The sequence below is a fragment of the Hylobates moloch genome, unplaced genomic scaffold, assembly GCF_009828535.3.
Source record: "Hylobates moloch isolate HMO894 unplaced genomic scaffold, HMol_V3 SCAFFOLD_5, whole genome shotgun sequence".
In the NCBI taxonomy this organism is placed as follows: domain Eukaryota; kingdom Metazoa; phylum Chordata; class Mammalia; order Primates; family Hylobatidae; genus Hylobates; species Hylobates moloch.
The window spans coordinates 148,965,086-148,988,565 of NW_026652280.1; the positions used below are offsets into that span (position 1 = coordinate 148,965,086).

General features: G+C 37.7%; 1 protein-coding gene across 9 annotated transcripts in view; it reads left to right on the forward strand.

The window, feature by feature from the left end:
- Positions 1 to 23,480, forward strand: part of PIGK (phosphatidylinositol glycan anchor biosynthesis class K) — a 183,585-nt gene that overhangs the window by 114,113 nt on the left and 45,992 nt on the right. For 8 of the 9 annotated variants that reach the window (XR_009213708.1, XR_009213710.1, XR_009213709.1 and 5 more), the window contains exon 11: positions 14,206 to 15,372. Coding sequence is in view for 1 of the 9 variants with exons in the window: in XM_032155550.2 (XP_032011441.1) it covers positions 14,206 to 14,322 (117 nt within the window). In the remaining 8 variants the exon portion in view is untranslated. Of the gene's footprint in view, positions 1 to 14,205; positions 17,725 to 23,480 lie in introns of those variants that run through there. The other variant, XM_032155550.2, reaches the window with a different exon arrangement.

Here is a 23,480-nt window from a genome sequence, read left to right on the forward strand (position 1 = left end):
AATAGACGCAATAAAAAATGATAAAGGAGATATCACCACCGATCCCACAGAAATACAAACTACCATCAGAGAATACTATAAACACCTCTACGCAAATAAATTAATGTGTACTTTTAAAGGGTAGTGTTATTCAATCTGTAACATTGCTAGAGAGAGATGTATAAATTATATATTGATATGTAGATGCTAAACATTTTCCTCGTGCTAAATAGCTGTATCTAGTATAACTAAAATTATCAACTAGTTATTATAATAGACTATAAACATTAGCGTGCTGTCTTCAACTAGTATATAGAAGCAGAAAAGGACTGTTTCAGGGTATTGTCATTGAGTAAACCACATAGAGGGCCTTTATCCATGGGAAAGATCATTATAAGTAGAGTATGGGAAAAGTAATTATAAGATTCATTTTTGTTGTAGAAATATGTTAAACATTTGTATGACCACCATGACTAAAAGTGACTACTTTTGTTAAAAATACTTTTTCAAACTTTAGATAATTTATTTTAAAAGGAATGTTGTTTATGATCGTTTTTAATACAAGTAAATAGTGTTCTAAAAAGTTAATTTGACTGAAATTAACTATTTTCTCCCAAGAGTGATTTCATTTAAGCACAGTGGGAGGCGTAATGATTTGTGCTTCAGCCTATGTATCTCAGAAGGAGGATGCCAGTCCTCCTTTTACACATGAAAGCATGTGATGATTCTGTTGAGAGATCCATATTAAAGAAGTTAAAGAAATTCTGCCTAAAAACGAGGAGTTGGAATTTACCTTTTAAGTAGGAAAGTAACAAAATCCTGTTACAGTAAATTTAAAACTTTTCCCACTAACTGTTTGCCCATTTAGGAATATTTGCATAACTGCAAACAAGCATTATTCATTTTTGGTGTGTTGGTGGTTTTCTTTTGATACCATGTAAAATATAGTTTTAATGTACTTTTTGGATTTTTAACTTGGTGCATTTCCCGTATAATTCAAGATTAAGATTTTTAGTTTTTCTTTCAGCACTTTAAAGATGTCTTTCCATTGTTTTCTGCTCTTCATGGTTTCTGACAGCCCAGCTTCAGTCATTCTTATTTTTGTTTCTCTGTAGCAAGGAACTACAAACTTTTTCTTAAACAGCCAAATAGTAAATATTTTAGGCTTGTGGGCCACATGGTGTTTGTTACAACTACTCAATTTTTGGTATAGTGTGAAAGCCCCAGTAGATAATATGTAAATGAAAGAGCATGGCTATGTTCCATCGAAACTTTAGTTATAAAAACAGATGTCCAGCATGTGTATTGTAGTTTACTGAACCCTGCTCTGTAAAAACAAATCCCTTTTTCTCTGACTGTTTTAAAGATATTCTCTGTCATTGTCAGTATTTTGATTATGCTGTCCCTTTGTGTTAGTTTTCTCTGTGTTTCTTCTGCTTGGTGTTGAGCTTTAGGGATCTGGTAGTTTCTAGTTTTCATGAAATTTGGAAAAATTTCAGCTATTATTGATAGAGGCAGGAGACAGAGAAATTCTAGGCAGATAGGGGTGGGTCCCTAGTGAAACCCCACCTTCAAGCCAAAAAAGCAAACAGCCTGAAACCCATGGCCCAAAGTTTGCCCACTCTCTCCCAATTGGTTCTTTCTGAATAATGCCTTTTTACCAATCAAATGTTGCCTTTTCCAAAACTACCTATGTCCTGCCCCCCGCCATCCTGTGCTTATAAAGACCCCAGATTCAGTTGGTAGGGAGGGAGACGGCTGGACTTCGAGGGAGACAGCTGAACTTAAGAAGAGATAACCTGACTTCAGGGAAGATGACGTGCCCTTTCTGTCCCCTCTCCAGCTCCCTTCACCGCTGAGAGCTGTTTTCATTGCTCAGTAACATTCTCTACCTTCACCGTCCTTCAATTGTCTACACGACCTTATTCTTCTTGGACACCAGACAAGAGCTCAGGACCCAGCAAGTGTGGGTACCTAGAAAGGCTCTCACACCAGCCTTTTACCCTCGCTAGTAGAGGGCAGTCACCCCGTTGCTCCATGCACTGAGGCAAGAGGCCAACTGAGCCGCTAACACACCGCTGTCTACAGACAGCAGAACTAAGAGAACACTGTAACACCCACTCTGGGGCTTCAGAGTCGTGGGCACCCTCACCTGGGTGCTGCTGTTGGCCTTGCATGGAGCTTTCTCCTGCCAGTGCCTGGAACGGCCAGTCAGATCCCACACTCGCTCACTCACATGCTCCCTCCCACAAGGGGTTGAGCATGGTGGGCCGAGTAAACAGGGTGCCTCTGTTGTGAGTTTGGTGAAGGCGTGAGAAAATCCTGTGTCATTATTGGTTTTAGATATTTTTCTCCCTTCCTACTTGGGACTCCAATTAGGCAAATGTTATCCTGCTTGATATTCGCCATAGCTTATTTAGGCTCTGTTTATTTTTTTCCCTGCCCTTTTTCTTCTGTGCTTCATTATGAATAATTTCTATTGCTATTTTATTTGTTCTCTGATGTTTCTTTTCCAGTGTATTATCTGCTGTTAATTCCATCCAATGTATTTTTTATTTCATATGAAATGAAATTTCATATTTTTTTATCTCAAGATCTTATATGGGTCTTATTTAAATATTCTATTTCTCTCCTCATATGTTCATGTTTTTCTTTACATTTGATTTAAAATATATGCTTTCAGATCCCTGTCCATTGAAATAATCACCTTTTTCATTTTTTATTTATAAGTCTTTTTCTAGTAATTGTTTTTCCTCCTGGCTGTATGTCATATATCTGTTTTTTGCATGCCTGGATTTTTAAATTGGATGCTAGATGTTTTTAGTTTTTTTGTTGCTGTTAGCTGCTGGACTTTCGATTTTTGTTTTATTTATATAGCGAGTGATGAATTTTGTTTGAGGGTAAGTTTGATCACTTTAAGAATTGCTCTTAAGTTGTTACCAACAGATCCAGAGCAGTCTTTTTTTTTTTTTTTTTTTAAGATAGCCCCACTATCCTGATTTAGCCTCACTATAAGCTGTGACCTGATGCTTTTGTATCTTACAAGGTCTGTCCATTTCTCTAAGTGTGTACATGAACAATTCCCAACCCTGAAGGAGCTTTGGGAATTGTTTGGCCTTTTGATATTTTTTTTCCCTTCTACCAGCTATAGGTAGTTTCTTGTCATGCATGCATAGATTAGAACTCTGCCAAAAATGCAAGTAGATTCCTCTGCAGATCTCTGGAGCTCCTTCATGTATTTCTTTCTGTGCAGCTCCCTCCTCTTCTATCCTGCAAATTCTAACCACCTAAACCTCCCTGAATTCTAATTTGTGTCTCTTCCACTCAGGAAGACTGCCAGGCTGTGTTTGGGTCTCTTTTCTTGTGCTGTAGTTTGGAAACTGCCTACAGGCAATGAGCTTGGGGCAATTAAAGGACTCATTTGTTTCGTTTTTCTCAGGGATCAGAAAACTGGTGCAAATTGTCTAATGTCTGAAAACCATTGTTTATTACCTTTTGTCTGACTTTCTAATTGTTCAAGATGGGCAGATAATTCCTTAGCATTTAATCTGTCATAGGTGGAAGCATAACTCTGATTACCCCTAAACAGACACTGATAGACACTGTTGATAAATGAAGCTTTATTATTTATTTGAGGGGACTATGGGTTATTTTTCTTAGTTAAGAACTAAAAAATATATTCATTTACTTTGAACTTCAAATTCTTTTACATTTTTTTGAGTAGAAAAGAAAATCGTTATTGTCCCATAAATTACTTACCAATTACAAAGAGTAAAAATAGTAATTTTATTGTATTATAACTTGAAGGATGCCACCATAGCCAACATCACCAATAATGGAACAAACTGATATTGTACGCCTCATAATGTGATACAATTAGGAATCAGTATTACTTACAAAGTATTTCTCATAAACAATATGCATAACCTGAATCTAATCATGAGAAAACATCAGAAAGATCCAAACTGAAGGGCATTTACACAAACAACTGGACTTTACTTTGGTTTCTTGCTTCCTTCCCTCTTTCTTTCACCCTCAGTGTTGAATCCTAGGATGAGTTATTTTCTTCAAAGTAAATTAAAGATAGAATGCCATTGCCATCTGACCCTTATTTTATATACTAAAGAAGACTAGGATGGTATAAAACAAACAAAAAAAGCTTCTCTGTATGAGAAAGAGCTCTCGGAAATTTAAATATAAAAGCTGAAATGTAAACATATAATAAACATCTGGACTATCTGCATCAAAAGCTTCTGCTGTTGTATGAGTTTTCTATCACTGCTGTAACAAATTACCAAAATTTGGTGGTTTAAAACAACCCAGATGTATTATTTTACAGTTCTGAAGGTCAGCTGTCCAACAGGGGTCTCACTGGGCTAAAATCAAGATGTCAGTCATTTCTGGAGGGTGTGGGGAAGAATCAGTTTCCTTGCCTTATCAAGCTTCTAGAGACCACCCACATCCTATGGCTTATGACCCCTTTCCTCCACCTTCAAAGTCAGCCAGAGTCCCTTCTCAGGTTGTCACGGCTCTTGTTCTCCCTATTCTGCCTCCCTCTACACTGAAGAACACTTGTGATACTATTGTGCTTACCTAAATAATCCAGTATAATCTCACTATTTTAAGGTCAATGGATTAGCAAATTTAATTTCATCCATAATCTTCAATTTTAAAGCATACCACTCACAATATTCGAGGGTGTTGCCTCTAGAAATATAATAGAATCCAAATAGTTAGGAGTGGTCACTAGGAAACTAAGCCTGGTTGCCTCTTCAGTGGATGCCTCTCCTGTGGAGATTCTTGGATTTCATTAATCGCACAATGAAGTAATACATTGAAATGAGATCCACTGAATGGAATACCACAACAGGTCTTGCTGCCACCTTTGAATGTTTTCACCAACTGTAGTTACTTTGCCCAATTGGAAAGTCTTTTAACCTCCTCCATTGGAATTCCATCTTTTACATGATTTTAGAAGAATTTTTTTTGTGTGTGAGATGGAGTCTCACTCTGTCGCCAGGCTGGAGTGCAGTGGCACCATCTCAGCTCACTGCAGCCTCCGCCTCCTGGATTCAAGCGATTCTCATGCCTTACCCTCCCGAGTAGCTGGGACTACAGGCGTGCACCACCATGCCCAGCTAATTTTTGTATTTTTAGTAGAGATGGGGTTTCACCATGTTGGCCAGGATGGTCTTGATCTCTTGACCTTGTGATTCACCCGCCTTGGCATCTCAAATTGCTGGGATTACAGGTGTGAGCCACCGCACCTGGCCAAAAGAATATTTTTTAATTTATGACTTCTCACTGTGGAATCCTAAAGTAGATTATACAGTTGATCACTATAATTCTTAATTTTTCCTTAAATCCTAAAACCAAGAACATTAATGAATTGGCATTTAATAGATGATGTTTATATTTGAGTATTTTATATTTCTTGTCTTCAAGAGGAAAATAATACATAACTAAGACAAATTGTCCTGTTGTATCCAGAGCTTGTGAGGACCTGATCAGGTTCAAAAATAGGTGTCACAAACAGATCAAAATGTAGTAGAATCACACCCATATATTAACTGTAGTGTGAGATAATAAACCAAATATCACCAGTGCCCTGAAAAGAAGAAATTAATTCTTACTGGGGTATGAGAATAGACTTAACCTGGAGGTGAAATTTGAGGTAGGTCTTAGAGAATAATAAATAAGTATGTAAGACTAGGAAGAATTCAGCTATTTTTCTTCTTTTTTTTAAAACATAAAGTTAATGTCATAACTTTAAGTGTTATTCCACCCAGGGAACTCTGCCAACGATGCAAGTAGATTCCTTGCATATTTTTTTAGTATCAGATGTAATAAGTAGTTTCATGTCTTGTTCATGTATTGTTTATTCATCCAGGTTTGGCAAATTTGTTTGTGAATTAGTTTTGTTGGTGTATAACAAACTTAGTGATTTAAAACCATTATTATCTTGCACTTTCCATGAGTCAGGAGTCCAGGCATAGCTTAGTCAGTTCCTCTGTTCAGGGTCTTACAAAGTTTTAATCAAGGTGTCCACCAGGACTGTAATCTTATTTGAGGCTCAGGGTTCTCTTCCAAGCCTACTAATTAAAAGAATTCAGTTCTTTGTAGGACTGAGGGTGTCAGTCAGTTGTAAAGGCTGTCTGCCATTCTGTGTCTGGTGCACTGTACAACACGGCCGCTTGATTCTGGGAGGCCAACAGGAGAGCATCTTGGCTACTTCGAATACATCTATCTTTCCAACTTCAGTCTCTGCTATCTAGACCTCCTTTTAAAGGGCTCATCTGATTAGATCAGTGCCTTATTTCCCACCTCTCTCCCTATGCCCTGGATAATCTTTTTTATTAACTGAGAATCAACTGATTAGGTACCTTAATTATATCCTCAGAATCCCTCATATGCCATATAATTCAGCCTAATCATAGGAGTGATAGTCCATCATTTTCACAGGTCTTGTCCAGACTCAAGGGATAGGTATTATATAGGGCATTTATCCCAGGTTGAGGGAGTCTTAGAAGCTGTCTTACATTCTGCTTACCACAGTTTGACTTATACTATTAATATAATTAGAGGAATACAAATTGCATTTTATATAAAGGATATAGATAGACTGGAAATACTAATAAACCACTACTAATTAAATAGTTGAACACAGCTATTTTCTGAAATAATTATAACTATAACCTTAGTAGATTGTTTTATACTTTCTGTCCTTAAAATACAATTTAACTGAACTCATATGCTTATTATACTTTTAAGAATCTCATTGAAACCTTGGAAATTTTCCATTTGCTTCCCAATAAATGTGTATAGTTTTCAAAATCCTAAGTTTTTTCTTTTTACATAATTTTAATACTTAGATCTGTGCTCTGTTAACTATTTTGAAAGTTATGTGGTAATGTTCTCCTAGCAACATGGAGGGGAAAGCTGAATACTATTCGCAATTGGAATTACAGTGTTGCTTAGTTACCTCTCTTTTAAATTTGAAATATTAGGCATTTCAGTAAGAGAGTAGCCCTTAAGCTTTTAAGTGTTTGCTTATAACATATTGCCGTGTTTTATGTACGCTTTTCACCTTTGTATTGTAACTTATTGTGAAAGTTTAAAAAAAGAGGAGTGCATTTAATGGCAGTCACTAGAGTACCTTAACTACATAAAATCAGTCATTTTTTTAAGAAGCTCTAATGGACACAAATGAAATTACAAGATATACTTTAATATGAACTTACCTCAAATGCAGCTATACTGCCAAATGCAATAATTATACCAATTTTCTCACTTGATTGTAAGTAAAATCATTGTAAAATGTCTAAAAGGTTACACATAGTGGTTTTAAAAATAGCAGTGTTGTCATATGTCAGCAATATCATTAAACACACACTGAAAAAGCACTTTATTACATTATGTTGCTGTTATGCTATCCGGGTTACTTTTTCTTAAAGTTGGATATCAGTAATAAACAGTGTTGCTGCAGTGCTTCTCCTATTTGGAAAGGAATGTATGAAGATTCTTCTAGGTGGATTCTTTCAATACAAATTTTTGCTGCATAATCCAATTTCTTCCCAAAATAACTAAGACATACACATTATAGAAAACATTTTCAAAAGCTTAGGTGAGCATAGAGAAGAGATTTAAAACCAACTGTATCCCTGCTTCCCCCAGAAAAACAGTAAGACTTTAGTATATTTCCCTTCTTTGAATATTGTTATAGAAAAACATCATATTTCAGATTCAATTTACATCTTGTTTCCATTTTATTATTTCAGTATAAGCATCTCCAAATCATTAAAATTATTTGAAAATATTTTTATTGATTAATATGTGGATGTACAATGTTTCCTGTATTATGTGACTATAGATTCCTTCCTGTTTTTTATTATGTAGCCACTGAGAAGAAAACCTTTGTGAGTGTTTCTGAATTCCTTAATATAGATCCTAGAAGTGTTACAAATCCTAGGAATTAGAATAAATGAATATTTTAAAGACCTCTAAACATGTTAATGAGTTATTTTCCAGAAAAGTTGACTGTCCTTATTAACATTTACTGGTTTAATTGTAAGAAGAGAAAGAAATACTTAATATAGTGTGTTTATGATGAAGAAAAATGATTTTTTTCAAGTGTTAGCCATTTGTAATTATTCTTTTGTGAAAATATTTCCCTGTTCCATTTATTGATTTACCCTCATGTCTTACTGATTTGGGGGAGACCCTCATGTATTGAATTTATCCCCTTTTCTGTCATAAATTCCATTTATGTGCCTTTTAATTTGATTTCTATACATTTTGAAATACAGATCTTTCCAGAAACTTTTGTAAAAATCCCTTTACAGCCAGGCGTGGGTGGTAGTTCACCCTGGTAATCCTAACACTTTAGGAGGCCAAGGTGGGTGGAGGATTGCTTGAGCTCAGGAGTTTGAGACCAGCCAGGTCAACATGGCGAAACCCTGTCTCTGCCAAAAATACAAAAATTAGCCAGGCATGGTGGCACACACCTGTAGTCCCAGCTACTTGAGGGGGGTGCTGAGGCAGGAGGATCACTTGAACCTGGGAGATTGAGGAGTCTGCAGTGAGCTGAGATCATGCCACTGCACACCAGCCTGTGTGACAAAGACCCTGTCTCAAAAAAAAGAAATTTCCTCCACCTGCTCTTTATTTTCACTCACTGCTTTTAGGCTTATTAATACCCTTATCGTACAGATTCTCCTACATTTTGTCTCTTTTTTTTTCTTCTTCTATTTTTACATTTAATTCTGAACCATGTAAAGTGTGTTTTTGTTTACAGTGTTGGGTTAGGAACAAAACTGATTTTGTTTCCAAATGCTAATCCATTGTTACAGCACCAGTAAGACTACTGTTCCCTTTCCCACTGATTTGTGATAGCCCTTTTATAATATGCTAAGTCCTGGGATACCGGACTGATTGCCTAGTTTCTATTCTGTTTTATTCGTCTTTCTACACTTGCATCAGAATCACATTATTGTTTAGCGTTATATATATTTTTTAATATTTCTGACTGTTTACCCCTCTCTGTAGAGTAATGTAGATTGTTTACCTTACATCTCATGTTACGGGTATTCATAGTTTTTTTTTATTGTTATTGTGAATGAAATTTTTTTCTATTTTCTGACTCATATTTGCTGACATACTTAAAAGATAATGATTTTTAAAAATATTTATATGAAATCCGAGCCCTTTATTCTCAATAATTGTACGAATTGATTTTATGGAGCTTTTTGATATCTAATAATAATATCTATGAGTAATGAAAATTTACTTTCCCTTCCTACATGTTATGTCTGGATTGGCTAGAAATTCCAGATTAATGTTAACTAATAATGTTAACAATGGGTGTTCTTATCAAGGAAAGTTAAAATCACGATTAAGGAAAAACTGTGGTCATCTTTCAGTTAAAACCCAAATCATAGTTGAAAACAAATCATCCTTAATTTTCTAGATTACATTAACTGCCTTGCACATTTATCATGGAAAAAGGTACATAAAGATCTTGGGTAGTGTGCATTTCTCCAGCACGGGCGCAACATGTGATTACCTCTCATTGGTAACTTTAAAGGGAAGAGGACCCAAACTTCAGATCTAGACTTCAGTTGGAAGAAGGCTAAAGGGAAGCTAGATGAGTTAGTTTCTAGATTCCCCTGCATCACCGTCATTTCCTTGAAAGCAAGTCCTGGCATGGTGGCAGTTGGAGTTTCTCTCTTTCCAGAAGACTAGAAAGGAGAGCTAGAGGAGAGAGCACTGCATCTCCACTAAACCGAGGGCTTGATTTGCTGCCCATCATGCTGTTCTTATGCCATTGTTAGAAAAACCTGAAGCTACAAGTATGGAGATGGGAACTTTTTCTGTTTTTTTATGGTGATAAAGGATCAGGGTTTTTCTTTTCTTCACGTTAATTGTCACCTCTGTGGATGTATTTCATAACTTTTGATGTATCATGAACCACTCCAAACTTAGTAATTTAAAACATCAGTCATTTATTTAGCTCACAATTCTGCAGGCTGGCAATTTAGGGGAGTTTAGCTGGGCAGTTCTGTTCTCAGTTAGGCTCCGTCATGAGTCTGTGGTGTGGTCAACTCGATTAGTTAGATGGTTTTGCCCTTACAGTTGGCTGGTTATTAGCTGGAGGGAAGCTCAGCTCTTCTGTAGCTGGAAGTGTAGGCTTTTTCTCCTGGTGGTGGAAGAGGTCTGAGAGAGAGCAGAAGCAAGCCAAGCCTCTTGAGGCTAACTTAGAGCTGGGACATTGTTACTTGTGTTGCATTTTGTTGGCCAAAAGAAGTCATAAGACCTGCTGATTCAAAGGATAGGGATATAGATTCTACCTCTTGATGACAGCTTCTATAAAGTCACATTGCAGAGGGTATGGATACAGCCAAGAATGGATAGTTAGGGCCACGTTTGCCTATCAATCTAACATACAGTTGGATGAATGAAGCACTCGAAGATGTGCTTAGAACACTATGTTCCTTGTAAATGTGGATTTTAATTTTGCTGTTACAAAATTATGTCATCCAGCTCCCTTTTTATTTCAGCCTATTGTCTTTGTATCATGTATTCTTTTTCTGTATATATTGTTCTTTCATTTTTGGTTGGTTGTGAATCTTTATTCAAATCCATGCCAGATAAGAATTGTCTAAAATTAATTTTTGGTTCCTTATTAAATTTTTCTCAGATCTTCTCTGCATCTTCAGGTTATAATTTATTTCTCATGTTTGGGAGTATTTTTCCTCATGGTGTCCACCTCGGTTTTTCCTTTTTATTTGGACACTGTTGGTATTTGCCAACAGAGTGTGTGGATGGTTTTCACTATCCACTTAGGTTTAAATGCCTTCTCTAATCTGTATCTGAGGAATAGGTTGTTATATGGTTCCAAGTGACTGGTTCTTAGACCACTCTAAATGTGGCTTAAACTAGGATCATCTGCTACCATGCCACTTATGCCTGTTTTTTGGGGCACTTTAAAAAAGGTGAAGTATATGGAAAAAAACCATATTTTAAAAACATGTACTACTAACAGGGTTTTCCCTGCATTTTCTGGTCTCTGCAGAACTTTTCCTGTGATACTGAGCCTCCCAGGAAGCAGTGAACCATTGTCAGTGCCCCTCTACCCTTTTGTCATATTTGCTGGGAATTATATTTAAATGGACATATAAAGAGGTGTGCCACTGGGAACTGGGAATGAATTACACAACTCTGGCTGCCTCATAAAGCCATCTTTCTACTGCATAAGCACTGTGTCTGTTAAACTGCAGGTGGAAAAAGGGCGTGAGCTGAAGTCCCTTACTCAGCTGGCAGAAGTATTGTGTTTCACAGAGCAAAGCAAGCCTTTGCATGGTATACACCAAACAGAAAACTAAGCCTACCATTAATTTGTTTCTAATCCTTGTTTCTGGGACTTTCAGATAGTGAAACTGTCAGAGATTTCTCATCAGAGGTTAACTGAATTTTGGTAGGGTGTGCTGTTGTCTTTTTCTGTGCCTTTGTATGGATTATTGGGAGAAGGTGGGAGAGACTGCACTAGGGGATTCTATTCAGATACCTTCTTAAGCTGAGTCCAAAGTGCATTTGGTTCATAATGCATTTTCCATTTTTTATTAATCAAAAAAATGTATTGAATGAACATTAAAAAACATAGCAACTGCAAAGAGCAGTTTTGAAAGGCCAGGATTTGCTGCTTTGGTAGCTTATGCAGTGTTATCATGTGAATAAGTTTACTGTTCCATTATAATTTTGCAGAAATTACATATATTTCTTAGTCCTCCATTATTACTTTTAAAGTTTGCTGTTGGAGAAATAGCACTTTGATTTTCTCTTTGTTCCTACCCTGGCCATCAGTGGTCTAGATGTGAAACACATACCTGTCAAGGAGGTTGAAAGACCAGAATGAAGTGCCTCCAGAATTCTCCAAGCCAGCTTGTGGAATAATGGGTCAAAATAGCTGCCAGGACTAGTTGTTGAATCTTTGGAAAAATGATAGTTACTTTCAAAGATGCTATTTTTTCCATAGTTGTCTTATCTCTGGCAACTGTTTCTGGCTACTAAGTTTAAGATCTAATAGTAAAATTATGACCTCAGGGAGTCCATCTCATTGGAAAGTAACTGGAGTTATTACAGCTGCAGAATTAAGATTTGCTATTAACTACTTGATTATTGTTTCTATAATCTCTAATGAATGTAGAGCTTAAATGATGTTCACCATTATTTGAAAAACATGACTTGGTTTAAATGCCTTCTTAACTCTTTTAGCACTGAAGTTCATTAATTGGATTTATGGAACAATTGTCTATAGCCTGTTCTCCTTAGTTAAGAGTCTACATTGGTGCCAGATTTTGACAATATGTATTTAACTTTTCTACAGTAGTAACCTAACTAACTGTGAGTGTTTTTAAATGCCGTATAAATCAGGGACTCCTAGTTAGGGAAAATCAGTATCTGATCTCTCAAACTAGGTCAGTGCTTTTAAACTGGGCTTTCAGGGAATATCTATAGGTTGTATAAAAGTGTGCTTCCACTAATAATGAATAATGGTAATCTTTTCCCGATATGTGGAAAAGTAGTTTTAGATCTTAAACGTTTTCAACCCTTTTGTGTGAATTACAAATTGTTTGACTAGTAGAAAATAAACAGGACAAAAACTGAGCAGTATAGTCTTGTTTAGTTCACTCATTTTTTCATTGACATGCTTGTGATATTTATATTACTTATCTTTAATATAGCTTTGCTTTTTATTAATTATTCTAGATTTTCTACTGGAATTAAATTAAGATTTGTCACAGTATTGCACAGAAAGCACTGTAACTTCCAAGAGCTTTGCCATTAGAAATGGTTTGAGAACCACCGAACTTACCATCTTGTAGGATATTAGAGGGCAAGGACTTTTGCCATTATCATCACATGTGTTGAGTGGAAGCCACTGCAGACTCTTAAGTGGAAAATAACATGAGGAAAATTTGATTTAATATTTTGGGATAAATTGTGGGGGAGTTTTCTGGATGGACTGGTAGAGGTTGAGGGTAAGCATAGGAATGAAAATGGAATGTAACCACTTTAAACATTGGTAGGTCAGTTTATATTAAGCATTTGATTAAAAGCTCTGAAAACTCTAGCATTATGATTCAAGTTAAAATACTTTCTTTCCTTTTAGTTTGAAAGTTAATTTTGAATTGATGGACATTATACATGATGACTAAAGCAAATTTTAGCTTACTATTTCTCTCCCCTATAGTCTAAAATATGATTCTAATATCATAACTGTCATTACAGTCTTGGCCAGTAATTCAGTAAGCAGAAAAGAGATCATTGTCACAAACCTCCAATTACAAGGCTGTAATGTAGCTGTTGAAATGACAACTAAATGGAGAAGACTGGTCTTGCTGGACAAAAAAGCATACATGACACTTGTGGGGTGGGGAATAGAGAAGGGGGATAAAAAATTGACTTAGATGGACTTTGATCCCAGGGAGTATGCAGGGAGATAAATGTTAAAGATAAATATAATAGTGAATAGCAGTAACAATAGAAGGAGTTATAGTTCAGGTACTATGAGAACTCAAAGAAAATAACATATCAGGTGGGAGAGTCTGGAGGAGGCATTTGAGTTAGTGAGTTTTGAATAGGCACAATGAATAGGTTAAGGAGCATTCTACCTCAAGGGAAAAACATGACCCAAGGCACTGGCCCTCAAACAAGTGTGTGTTGAATAGCTGAATCGAATTGGGTAGTGTTTGTTCTTCCACTGATTTACTCAGTATGATATATGAATGCCTCCTGAATGGCAAGCACCATGGCAGGTTGGTGCTGGGAATATAATAAGATGACCCTCATGGAACTACAGTCTAATAGAGATAGATAAATCTGACAAATTAATGAATATATAAATCCAAAGTAAGAAAGACTGTTAGGCTACTGAGTAACTTGAGTGAGGATAGATGGTATGATTAGGTAGTCAGGGAAGGACTCTTTGAGGAAACAAAATAGAAGCTGAAACCGATCTTTGTTAGAAGCCAGTTTACCCTGTGGGATATTTGCCCTGTCTGAAAGTCTTTACCACTGTTGCTATCCCAATGTGTTTAATTTGACTAAACTAGTCCCCATTCACACACAACCAGTGAAATTTATCTTTTTCATCAATGTTTGCTTTATTGATTGATTGCTGAATTATTTACCTGTTATAAAATTTATCATGTTATTCTTGTTTTGCAGAAACCGAAGCTGAAAGACTGGCATCCTCCTGGGGGCTTTATTCTGGGATTATGGGCACTTATTATCATGGTTTTCTTCAAAACTTATGGAATTAAGCATATGAAGTTCATTTTTTAGACTTGATGATGAACGAAGAATGCATGGAAGACTGCAAACTTGGATAATAATTTATGTCATTATATATTTTTAAAAATGTGTTTCTCTTGTGTGAATTGGAAATAAGTATAAGGAAACTAAATTTGAATCAACTATTAATTTTATAACTTAAAGAAAAATAATTGTTAATGCAATTGCTTAATGGCACTAAATATATTCCAGTTTTGTGTTTTGTGTATTATAAAAGCTTGAGACAAAGAGATCAGAATACATTCATTTTTTTTGAAAATAGTAATTTCCCCTTATCCCCTTTTCATTTGGAAAAGAAAAAATTGTGAAGACATTAAATTCTCACTAACAGAAGTAACTTCGGTTATTTTTTTATATCCTCCCAATCTTTTGACTTACGCACATATTTTTTCCTAATATGGAGATCATATGGAATATACTATTTCGTAATGTGTCTTTTTTCATTTTACAATGTATTATCAACCTTTTCCCTCTCAAAAATACATTGTGAATGACTGCATAGTATTCACTGTATGAATATTTAACTCATTTCACAGTCTTCTATTGTTGGACTACTTACGTTGTACCAAACGTTTGCCTTTGGTTTATTCTTTAATGTGTTAATATTTTACTGCTGGTCACTCATGGAATCCTGCAGCTTTAATTAAAAGCAAAGATGAAAAATTGGTTTTTTAATCTATGGCACTGACAATCTCCAGGACCTTATATGTTGTCAGTTTATTTGGGAAATTTTAGACCTTTGATAATTTCACGTATTGACTGCTCAAGAGAAACATACCCCATTGTTTTTCATTTGTAAGCATTCTGTGATCTTCTAGAATTGGTCATGTCCTCTTCATTTTCCACCTTGAAAGAGAGAGCCAACAAGGACTTTATTTCATTCTGTTTTAGGTAAACTTTGCCCACTGGCTGTATCTATACTTTCCCTGAGAAAAATCCCATAAAGTGGATGGACCTGTGAAGAAAATGTACGCTTATGGCCTAGCCTTCATGTCTGGCTGATGTATCCTATAAGGCAGTAAGCCCCTTTTCTGGTCTCTGGTAAGATGCAAGAGCTCATATCCCCATCGCTGACATTTTAGTTTGGAAATAATATTGAGACTGTGCTATGACCAACCCCTGATGTTGTTTTTTCTTTTCAAACTTTTGCATATGAGTAGAGGAAAAGCCTAAAAGTTCAGTATTTATGTCTGGGGGGATACCTTCAAGTGTCTTATCTGTTTTATGCAAGAATTTATGTGTTCATCTTTATTCAGTGGAAAGATTTTTTTATAATATTGTTTATAATTTTAGGTAACATTAAGACAACTCTTCCTCCACAAGAAAACCTCCTAAAATTAATATTCCTTAAGATTTGTTTTTCCTTTTGCACTTATAATACTACCTTTTATTTGCATGCAAGATTGTCATACTTTTCACAGGCAAAGGATTGACCGTGTTATCTCCCTAGTTAGAACAAATGATATTGAGGCTTTTTGCTAGCTCTGAATCTTTATTTTAATTGATCTTTTTATTGATGTCTTATATAAATGAGGAAGAAAAATTTTATCTGATTATGTGAAGGATCTTTCTGTACATGAAAAGAAGGGAAAATAAACTTGCAATTGAATAGACTAATTATGGTAGCACTGAGACACAAAAAGATTGACCATGTTGCCCTCCAGACACTCATACAAGGTCGTGGACACCATGGTGAGGCGGAGCTATTTAGGGTGGTAAAGGAGTTATGATTGTTCTTGAGCCAAAGTAATTTAGTTTGAATATAATGAAACATACCCTGATGGGTAAAGACTGCTAGAAAGTAAAAGGATTCATCTTCAGAGGTTGTAGAAGGTGCCCTTCTTAGTTAAAACCAAACTGGGAAAAGTAATACTGGATAAAATATTCAGGATAAATTTTGCCTCGGCAGAATTTCAAAGGGCAGTTATTCCTCTGTTTCATTATTGAATCTTCAGAATATAGTTAAAGCCAAAAGCTTAAAGTATGTTAAATGTTTCACTTATAACCATAATCTTTTTACATAGAGCATACTCTGCCTTCATAATAACTAAATCCTCTGCATGTGGTAGATGAGTATGTTTAGGAAATATTATAAGTGCAATTAAATGGCCTACACTTTAAACAATAACATAAAAACAAATCCTTAAATATATTCTACTTGAGTCACAAAAGCTGAACAACAGAAAGGTGTTTTGTTTTTGCCTTTCTCACAGTGTTGTGGTGAGAATCAGATGAGATAATATTTTGACTAAACACTTCGGAAATTGTAAATACATGGTGGCATTATTGTTCTTATATCAGCTTAGGAGGATACCCAAGGGAAAGTTAATGGTCACAGTGCACTTACGTAGCTTTCTAAGCTACTCAATGTGATTCTTTTTCTCTTTGCTGTTCTTTTTCTCCTCCCCCGTGGTGTCCTTCAGAGAGAAGAGGAATGTAGATAAATGAATCCCAGCAGATGTGTCCTGACATTTCAGGGAGGGACAGGGTATAATGATGCCATCCTGCAAAGGCAGCCTGTGTGAGAAAAAGAAATCAAATGATGTGGATTTTAAAATTACAAAAGACATTCATTTGCAGTTTATGAAAGGAAAATGTAGTTTAGATACAAAGCTGATTAAACTGGATCAAGAAAAATTAGAATTAAATGCAAAAAATAATCCATGCATTTATGGTTTTGATTTTTATATATTCCCAGCTAGTTGAAAATGATGATTCCCACAAGAGGCATAACTCAGCTTGTTTCTGCTTACTACTTTCTACTATGGTATATGTTGATAACATTTCTTCCATTATGTATGTTGTACACCGGAGTTACAGTTACTGTGGGAATCATAATTTGAAATTTTGACTCCTGTGTTTCTGGAATCTTTACAACAAATGTTGCATTCACATATAACTAACTAACTTTTTTCAGTTGACATTACCAAAATTAAGCCCATCTTTAGTAGATGCTGTTTTAACATGTGAAAGAAATACATTATAAACATACCACAAGGTATCGCTATAAAATAATGAGATCAGTATCCATTTTTGCTTTATAGAGTTGGCCTTATTGCTTCATTGTCACATCTCATACTCAAGGGCATTTACTATAAAGAAAGCGTTCTCCAATATTGCTGTTCTGTTGCTGCCTGCCCTATTTACACATGTACCTGCTACTTAAATAGGAAAGCCTTTCAATTCATGGACAATACACCTTGGTGGTAACCAGGCTTTTTTTTTTCTTAGTGTAAAAAATGTACTGTTTTGGAAATGTGCTGTGAAATATTAGGTTTAACTGTGTAGATCCTAGAATAAGGGGATTTATATAGATGAAGTTGTAACCAAGAAACTGGTTATTAAAAATTTATTTACTCCAAACATGGAAAGGTGGCAGTGTCGTTCTTGTGTCACCTGCACAGCTTGCAGTCTCAGAGACTTCAGAAGACTCTGAGATTTGCCTGCTGAAGTATACCCAGTTATAGGGTCTGCCAGGTGGGAATCACATGATATGACCCACGTTCAGTTTTCTTTCTTTTGACTATGGGAGTGCCAGCTTTGACTGTGTTAGAGTTTCAAGGATGGACATGAGCGAAACTTTCTCAGGGTGGTCATTTAATAAGGTCATAAATGTAAAGCAAATCGGCCGGGCGCGGTGGCTCACTCCTGTAATCTCAGTACTTTGGGAGACTGAAGTGGGCGGATCACGAGGTCAGGAGATCGAGACCATCCTGGCTAACACGGTGAAACCCTGTCTCTACTAAAAATACAAAAAATTAGCCAGGCGAGGTGGCGGGTGCCTGTAGTCCCAGCTACTCGGGAGGCTGAGGCAGGAGAATGGCGTGAACCCCGGGGGGCGGCGCCTGCAGTGAGCTGAGATTGCGCCACTGCACTCCATCCTGGGCGACAGCGAGACTCCGTCTCAAAAAAAAAAAAAAAAAAAGTAAAGCAAATCACACAATGTCTGACATATAGGAAAAGTCAATGTTTTGTTCTTTGCTGGGCAGGACTATCTTGCTTTTAACTTCCACTCAGGCCCAGGGGCTGGTCACTCTTTAGAGAACATTAGCTTTGCTATTCCGAGACTGTGCTTTTCCCATCTGTTTTCAGTGGGCATAAGTTTTGAGTAACAGTTTCTTTCGATACTATCTAACAATTTTAATCCATAGACTCTCTTGCCTCCCTTTTCTAGATTTTTCTCCTATTTTAGGTAGATTGAGGCTTTTCTCATCTTCCCTCAGCCTTAGTGTTCCACTGTCTTCTTTTTTCATATTCAGTCCACTCTGTTGGGAACATACCTTTAACATGATTTAAGGGACAGTCTTTCCTCACCCTCAGGTTGCAGACGTCTGGATAATAATCTAGTACTGCAAAACAGTAAGCATTACATTTCCAAGAGAACATATCCCCTACTTTCCCTACCCTTTGTTAGAGCTTTTTTAGTTTCAAATGATAACAACCCAAGTAGAACAAATTTAGGCCAAGAGGGGAATTTGCCGGAAGAATATTAGGATATTTTGTATAATCTTTCTTTCAGAAGTGGGGTCAGGTCTGAGCCTCATCAGGCACTGGAGTATCACCTGGACTCTCTCTCTCTCTGTGTTCCCTTTATTCCTCCTGGAAACTGGCTTTCTCACATGATGGATAGAGCCTCATATCCCATGCTTCTACCACAAGAGAGAGGTAAATTACTGTCTTCCTTTAATTCCAGTTCTACAAGTCTTATGAAAGAGTAGATTAACCTTATTGGCATCATGGGTTCACAGGCCAGAGGGCTAAGGTCTTGTAAGCCCATAAGGACCTCTGGTGGCATACCCCATTAGCACTCCTCCCAGAGAAGGATGGGATCACAGGAGCCAAGCAGTTACCCTTATTACTTTCTGCTAACTTGCTGTTCAATGGGTGGCTCATGGAGCTGCAGTATCCCCCACTGTAGCTTCCTAGAAATGCAGAATGTGATGCCCCACCTCAGACCTACTGAATCAGAATCTGCATTTTAACAAGATCCCCAGGACTTTGTGTGCCCGTAAAGTAGGAGAAGCACTGACCTACTACACCTTTCTAGACAAAATAGCTCAATCTTATCTCCTAAAAAGAGATTGTAAAAGAAGATCACAAACACTTGTGAAATAAGCAGCCATGGGTAGCATCTTTTATGGGTTAATTGACTTTTTAGCATTATTCCTGACTTCTATTCAGACCTTGTAAGACTGTGCACCACTCTCATTCTCTTTCTTTCTGAGGCTTTTTCAAAATATAATAAATGCTTAAAACAAGCAGCTAATTAGCATTTATATGTGTAGTATCTTCAAATCCCTTGACACTCCTCTCATCAAGACGTGGAGTCTAAACTCCCCGCCCCTTGAATATGGGCTGGCCTTAGTGACTTAATTCTAATAAATAAAGTGTTAGCGAATACTACTGCATGACTTCAGAGATCATAAAAAGGATTATAACACCTGCCCAGCTCTTTTCTAGGACAGTTGCTCTCGGAACCCAGCCACCATCCCCTGAGGAAGCCCAAGCCACATGGAGAAGTCACATATATGTATTCTGGAGGGCAGCCCCCCGGCTGAGGTCCCAGCCAGTAGCCAACATCACACTCCAGAGATGTGCAGGAAGGAGCCTCCAAATGTTCCCTGACTGCAACCACAGGAGAGACCCCCAAGTGAGAACCACTTAGTTATCCCCAGAACCATGAGACAGAATAATTACAAAAGATTGTTATTTTACTCCATTAGTATAGAGTGGTTTGTTGTACAACAATTAATTATTGAAACACTGTGTTAATGAGTTACACACTCTAGTAGATGCTTATGAGGGATACAAAAATCTAATTCATTAAAGAGTTACAAGTGGATTCTAGAAAGGAAAAAAACTACATAGCAGAAAATGACGAGTGCTATATAAGACCTATAGGACAGGCACTTAAAGAGAAACTTCTGTTTTTAATTCCTATATAGACATATTATTAATCTTTTATTTACTATCAGTTGAAGAGGCAGAGCACACATCAAGGAGGAAGTAAAATTTGAGTCATGATTTATAGACAACCAGATTAGATTTCTCTATCTTTTGCCCCTCTCTATTTTCCACTGTTGTTCTTTTCAAAATTGTGTATTTTCTTCAATCTTCCTGCTCTACCAACTTAGTTCTTTCATCAAAAGGCTTTGCTTTGTAATCTGAAAATTAAACTGGGAGAAGGTAACCAGCTCAACTTCCTGCTCCACCTCCTACAAATTTGCCTTTATTTTCTCCCATCACACCCCTACCCCACTTCTTTGGGCTCAGAGACTGAGGCAGAGATCCCTCTGCTTTGAGTTGTGGATCCCATCCCTTTTGGGATCTTGTTTACTCATCTCTTCCTTCAATTTCTTTTTACATAGAAGAGCTTCCCCTTGGGGGGTGGAGCCAAGATGGCCGAATAGGAACAGCTCCTGTCTACAGCTCCCAGCGTGAACGGCACAGAAGACAGGTGATTTCTGCATTTTCGTTTCAGGTACCAAGTTCATCTCACTAGGGAGTGCCAAACAGTGGGTGCAGGACAGTTGGTGCAGCGCACTGTGCGCGAGCCGAAGCAGGGCGAGGCATTGCCTCACTCGGGAAGCACAAGGGGTCAGGGAGTTCCCTTTCCTAGTCAAAGAAAGGGGTAACAGACGGCACCTGGAAAATCGGGTCAGTCCCACCCTAATACTGCGCTTTTCCAACGGGCCTGGAAAACGGCACACCAGGAGATTGTGTCCCGCACCTGGCTCGGAGGGTCCTATGCCCACGGAGTCTCGCTGATTGCTAGCACAGCAGTCTGAGATCAACCTGCAAGGTGGCAGCGAGGCTGGGGGAGGGGCGCCTGCCATTGCCCAGGCTTGCTTAGGTAAACAAAGCAGCCAGGAAGCTCAAACTGGGTGGAGCCCACCACAGCTCAAGGAGGCCTGCCTGCCTCTGTAGGCTCCACCTCTAGGGGCAGGGCACAGACAAACAAAAAGTCAGCAGGAACCTCCATAGACTTAAATGCCCCTGTCTGACAGCTTTGAAGAGAGTAGTGGTTCTCCCAGCACGCAGCTGGAGATCTGAGAATGGACAGACTGCCTCGTAAAGTGGGTCCCTGACCCCCGAGCAGCCTAACTGGGAGGCACCCCCCAGTAGGGACAGACTGACACCTCACTCGGCCAGGTACTCCTCTGAGACAAAACTTCCAGGGGAACTATCAGATAGCTGAATTTGTGGTCTCATGAAAATCCACTGTTCTGCAGCCACCGCTGCTGACACTCAGCCAAACAGGGTCTGGAGTGGACCTCTAGCAAACTCCCAACAGACCTGCAGCTGAGGGTCCTGTCTGGTAGAAGGAAAACTAACAAACAGAAAGGACATCCACACCAAAAACCCATCTGTACATCACCATCATCAAAGACCAAAAGTAGATAAAACCACAAAGATGGGGAAAAAACAGAGCAGAAAAACTGGAAACTCTAAAAAGCAGAGCACCTCTCCTCCTCCAAAGGAACACAGTTCCTCACCAGCAATGGAACAAAGCTGGATGGAGGATGACTTTGACAAGTTGAGAGAAGAAGGCTTCAGATGATCAAACTACTCTGAGCTACAGGAGGAAATTCAAAACAATAGCAAAGAAGTTAAAAACTTTTTGGAAAAAAATCAGATGAATGGATAACTAGAATAACCAATGGAGAGAAGGGCTTAAAGGAGCTGATGGAGCTGAAAGCCAAGTTTCGAGAACTACGCAAAGATTGCAGAAGCCTCGGTAGCCGATGCGATCAACTGGAAGAAAGGGTATCAGTGATGGAAGATGAAATGAATGAAATGAAGTGAGAAGGGAAGTTTAGAGAAAAAAGAATAAAAAGAAATGAACAAAGCCTCCAAGAAATTTGGGACTATGTGAAAAGACCAAATCTATGTCTGATTGGTGTACCTGAAAATGACAGGGAGAATGGAACCAAGTTGGAAAACACTCTGCAAGATATTATCCAGGGGAACTTCCCCAATCTAGCAAGGCAGGCCAACATTCAGATTCAGGAAATACAAAGAATGCCACAAAGATACTCCTCGAGAAGAGCAACTCCAAGAAACATAATTGTCAGATTCACCAAAGTTGAAATGAAGGAAAAAATGTTAAGGGCAGCCAGAGAGAAAGGTTGGGTTACTCACAAAGGGAAGCCCATCAGACTAACAGCTGATCTCTCAGCAGAAACTCTACAAGCCAGAAGAGAGTGGGGGCTGATATTCAACATTCTTAAAGAAAAGAATTTTCAACCCAGAATTTCATATCCAGCCAAACTAAGCTTCATAAGTGAAGGAGAAATAAAATACTTTACAGACAAGCAAATGCTGAGTGATTTTGTCACCACCAGGCCTGCCCTAAAAGAGCTCCTGAAGGAAGCACTAAACATAGAAAGGAACAACCAGTACCAGCCACTGCAAAAACATGCCAAATTGTAAAGACCATTGAGGCTAGGAAGAAACTGCATCAACTAACGAGCAAAATAACCAACTAACATCATAATGACGGGATCAAATTCACACATAACAATATTAACTTTAAATGTAAATGGGCTAAATGCTCCAATTAAAAGACACAGACTGGCAAACTGGATAAGGAGTCAAGACCCATCAGTGTGCTGTATTCAGGAAACCCATCTCACCTGCAGAGAAACACATAGACTCAAAATAAAGGGATTGAGGAAGATCTATCAAGCAAATGGAAAACAAAAAAAAGGCAGGGGTTGCAATCCTAGTCTCTGATAAAATAGACTTTAAACCAACAAAGATCAAAAGAGACAAAGAAGGCCATTACATAATGGTAAAGGGATCAATTCAACAAGAAGAGCTAACTATCCTAAATATATATGCACCCAACACAGGAGCACCCAGATTCATAAAGCAAGTCCTGAGTGACCTACAAAGGGACTTAAACTCCCACACAATAATAATGGGAGATTTTAACACCCCACTGTCAACATTAGACAGATCAACGAGACAGAAAGTTAACAAGGATATCCAGGAATTGAACTCAGCTCTGCACCAAGTGGACCTAATAGACATCTACAGAACTCTCCACCCCAAATCAACAGAATATACATTTTTTTCAGCACCACACCACACCTATTCCAAAATTGACCACATAGTTGGAAGTAAAGCTCTCCTCAGCAGATGTA